At 44.9% G+C, this 4,204-nt stretch overlaps 1 protein-coding gene across 1 annotated transcript; it reads left to right on the top strand.

Moving 5' to 3' along the window:
• On the top strand, nucleotides 242-2,445 carry LOC8078123 (lamin-like protein). Its single transcript, XM_002457631.2, has 2 exons — nucleotides 242-639; nucleotides 1,705-2,445. The coding sequence occupies exons 1-2, from the start codon at nucleotides 411-413 to the stop codon at nucleotides 2,229-2,231; spliced, it is 756 nt and encodes a 251-aa protein (XP_002457676.1). The 5' UTR covers nucleotides 242-410; the 3' UTR covers nucleotides 2,232-2,445.

Raw genomic sequence — 4,204 nt, 5'->3', positions numbered from 1 at the left:
TCAAATAATATCCTATTTGACATGACTGACATATTCGTATTCGAATCCAAATGCAATCATAAATATAAAAACAAATATAATATCTCATCCGTTTTCATCCCTGCTGTCCAGCGACGTGGTGGCATGCCGAGTCGCCAGCTCCGGCGAGCACAGTGGCATTCTTGCAATACGGCAGAATCGCATGTCGAGTCATACAACGCCGTTATCATTACAAAAGAAAAGATGATATGCTACCAAGCAACTTTCTCTCTCTTTAGACCTCCATCTGTCCATCACTCTTTTAAGCCGCCCCCCATGCATCTTCCCAACCCCTCAATGATACAAACATCATCCATCATTCATCAGGAGAGCAGCATCGCATCTGTGGGTCTCTTCCCCAAGGGGCAACCTACCACATAGTACTACCGAAAATGGTGCTGCTCTCCTCCAGCGGCGGCCGCCGCGGTCTGATGGTCGTGCCGTGCCTCGCGGCGGCGGTGGTGGCCGCGCTGGCCGTCACGGCCCCGCCGCTCGGCGCCGAGGCGTACAAGAACTACACCGTCGGCGACGACAAGGGCTGGTACGACGGCCTCACCCTGCCGGGGGTCGACTACCAGGCCTGGGCTGACGGCAAAAACTTCAGCCTCGGGGATTTTCTCAGTGAGTAGAGTACTGCTTGCACTTGCATGCTCCGGCCCTCTCCCTGATTCCACTCCCCACCTATATATATGCTAACCTTGATTTGTTTCCAGCGATATCCAGTAGTTAACCATTGTTACTGTCTTTCATTTGCGTTATACTGACCTGCTGGTCAGGTGTTTTAACATGCCAGACAACGCATATTACTAACTGATGATGATGAAAATGAGTGATTCTAATACTAATAAGTAGCAGAGGTAGCACCGCAGCTAGATGAAGATGACCCAAGCACGCAATGACCCATATGGCCTTTTCAGGCCCAGTTTTGCTTTGCCAATGCATGAGCATCCGTCTGGGAATATGCTCCCTTTCTCCATTTCCTGATGCACATGGCCTGCGCGGCTCCATATGCCCTGCCCACTCTGTTTTCGTGTTATCTCATTAAATCTTTAAACACATGCATAGAGTATTAAATATAGACAAAAACAAAATTAATTGTATAGTTTGTCTGTAAATCACAAAATGAATTTTTTAATCTAATTAGTTCATAATTGAACATTAGTTGTTAAATAAAACAAAAATACTACAATAGCCAAATCTAAAAACTTTTCGAAACTAAATAAGGCCTTGGTTTGCTCATTTTGAGCACTATTGACATTGGCATCCAAAGATTTCAGCTTTCAGCTTGCTGTGCTACTTTATTTGCTGGCATTTCACGTTAGAAGAACATGGCCTTTAGTGTATGGCATCAGTATGCTTTTGTTGGGGGGTCTGGATATGAACTAGTAACTAGCACTCTGCTCGGCTGGATGACACAACTAACGTGGCTGTCAGTGTCACTCTGTATATATATAGCCAGCCCCACTCACATATGAAATATGTTTATGTTACTACTCAATACATCGATCGCAGCTCAGTGACAAGAACGTCGCAGCAGCAGCTCTTAAGCTCCTCTACCAGCTGACTAACTGGTGGTTGCACTCGCCACATCACAACAATTAGTTAGATACTAATCCGTGGATTATTGCATCCAACTGCGTTTGACAGTCCTGATCCTGACTAACCAACGCACCTTCTTCCCTGCAGTCTTCAACACGGACAAGAACCACTCGGTGGTGCAGACGCGGAACGGGACGCTATACAAGAGCTGCGACTACAACGACTCGGGCCCCGACGACACCGTCGAGTGGTCCGCCGCGGCGCCGGAGTTCAGCAAGGACGCCGTCACCGTCGCCGTGCCGCTCCTCAAGGAGGGGCGCGCCTACTTCTTCTCGGGCAACTACGACGGCGAGCAGTGCGAGAGCGGGCAGCGCTTCGCCATCGACGTGGCCCACGGCCAGGGCCTGCCGCCTGACCTCAGGCCCCCCGTCGCCGACGCGCCGGCGCCCTCCTCCTCCGCAGGGACCGCCGACGGCGGCGCGGCCGCGCTCGACTTCAGCCACCCCAAGAATGTCACCACGCCCAGCTCCGCGGACGACGACGGCGGCGGCGAACCGAGCGGTGGTGGCACCACCTCCGGCTCCTCCTCCACTTGTCGGACTCTTGCCAGCCAGCTGAGGTCCCCTCTGGCCGTGACCGTGACGCTGCTCATCACCTTGCTCTTCGTGATGTAGGTGGCATACGTTAGTCTCTCCTTTGTTTGTGTGGTGCTTGGGCCTGATCATTAATTTATTTACTGTACTAGCTAGCTAGTCAAATAGAATGGTTTCTATATGTAGATGAAATGTTTTCACTTGTATATTCTGCTGGCTATTTATTTGATTTGTACCGTGTTTCATATAATAATAATGGATCTGGATAAATAATCTCATTCTTTGGAACAAGCAAGTCATCATTTCGTTAGAGTTTATTCAGTTTGTTTAATATCTCAATTTCTCATGACCCCGTTGTCCCTTTTTCATAGCGGGTTTAACCCATGACTACCTGGTAGATTGTGGTATGACTTGTAATGCAGATTTTCTGTTATCGCTAAATCTTAGCACCTAGCTACATTTTAATGGGCAAATCCCAGAAAAGAGAATCCACCGTCCACAAAATCTTTAGCAACATTGTATGCCTAAAAATGAAGAATAACGGGCACACCTCCGATCCTACCCCTAACCCATACACCACCACCATAAACAAACATGAACGCCATACACATAATTGGAGGTACGTAGTTGTATCGCTTCAACTTCAAGCTGTCATACTCTAGAGCCAATTTTTGGACCAATATATCCAGATGCTGCTAGCACTCACTTGTTCTGTGATATAGGCTGCTAATGTTCTTTGACACGTACATGAGGGCACATTGCATTGGGTTATGGGAATTCTTGTTCTAATTTGTTTATTGGACTAGTCAAGTGCTAGTAGGGTTTCTACATATGAAATATTTTTAGTTAGCCAAATGCTTTTGCTTGTATAACGTGGCTATTTGTTCAATTTGTATGTGTTTTCATAATAATGAATTTGAATAATCATTTCACTCTTTGGATTAACGAATTCATACTCTCATTAAGAAATTAAGTTGTTTCTAACAATAGGGCAAACAAGATCTCAATTTGTCATGACCCTAGGCATGACTGAGGAGAGGAGCATGGTGCCTATTGTCATTATAGTAAGCAAGTGACAATGACTTTGTGGTATGCACATGCAAAAATGATCAAACCTCTTTCAACTACAACTAAGGTTTTATTTGGGTTGCCTTTTTATGGACCATAATCAATACACATTCTATTTGTTACTAATAATTCATGTTTGGTTGGGCTAGGACCATAATCATTTTCAGTGGGGGGCTGATATCGATATGTAGGAAGTCAAATTGTTTTGCTCCTAATGTTATCTAGTTTTGCTCCTAATGTGTTATCTAGTTTTGCTCCACTCTTCTTGACTTCTCATGGTCTCAGTTCCACATGGTGCCATCTTTTGTTCACAAGGTCATGGTGGCCTATGACTCTAGGAATTAATACCCACATGCTAGTGACTTTAACAACTTCTGCCACATCCTCACCGGTGAGGACCACTTATGACTCACCCCATTTCCTTCTCCATCTTCTCCCTCTCCCTCTTCCACTTAGATCCACCCAACCTTTTCACCTAGCCCATATATATAGGAAGCTCTACAAGAAGATCTCAAGGAGAAGGTGGCCTATTTGGATCAAGAAGGATTGGGTATGTAAGGCATGTTTGTTCCTTCATCTCTAAATCCTTTCATGGTTTTCTTAGCAACAGATTGATGTATTACACATGGAACTAGTTTTGAATTTATCAAACGAAAATCCTGACAATGTATCTTATAGAGGCTCCCATGGATGTTTTTGTCACATTATTTGTCTTGCACTTGTTCAAAGCATGCCATTTTGTTTGTTAATCATCAGCCAAATTACCTTTGGTTACTATCTAAACACACCAATAGAAAATGGAAAAAAATAATATTCTCAATTAAACTTAGCCTAATCAAATCATGGTTCATGTGCCTCCCCAGCTCCACATCACCACATAGGCATTCCAAAAACATTTTTTTCCAAAGGATGATATGCCTACAATCAAACACATTCTTAGATTATAAATTCTTTTTTGTTTTGGGTGTGGGGGTCAGAGGGGAAAG

This window comes from Sorghum bicolor, chromosome 3 (genome assembly GCF_000003195.3).
Source record: "Sorghum bicolor cultivar BTx623 chromosome 3, Sorghum_bicolor_NCBIv3, whole genome shotgun sequence".
Classification (NCBI taxonomy): domain Eukaryota; kingdom Viridiplantae; phylum Streptophyta; class Magnoliopsida; order Poales; family Poaceae; genus Sorghum; species Sorghum bicolor.
This window is presented reverse-complemented; position numbering and strand designations above follow the sequence as displayed.

Bases quoted from the DNA above. Each gene is read 5' to 3' on its own strand.
- LOC8078123 (XM_002457631.2), top strand. From the start codon at position 411: ATGGTGCTGCTCTCCTCCAGCGGCGGCCGCCGCGGTCTGATGGTCGTG. The intron at 640-1,704 runs GTGAGTAGAGTA...TCTTCCCTGCAG, and splicing joins CAGCCTCGGGGATTTTCTCA to TCTTCAACACGGACAAGAAC.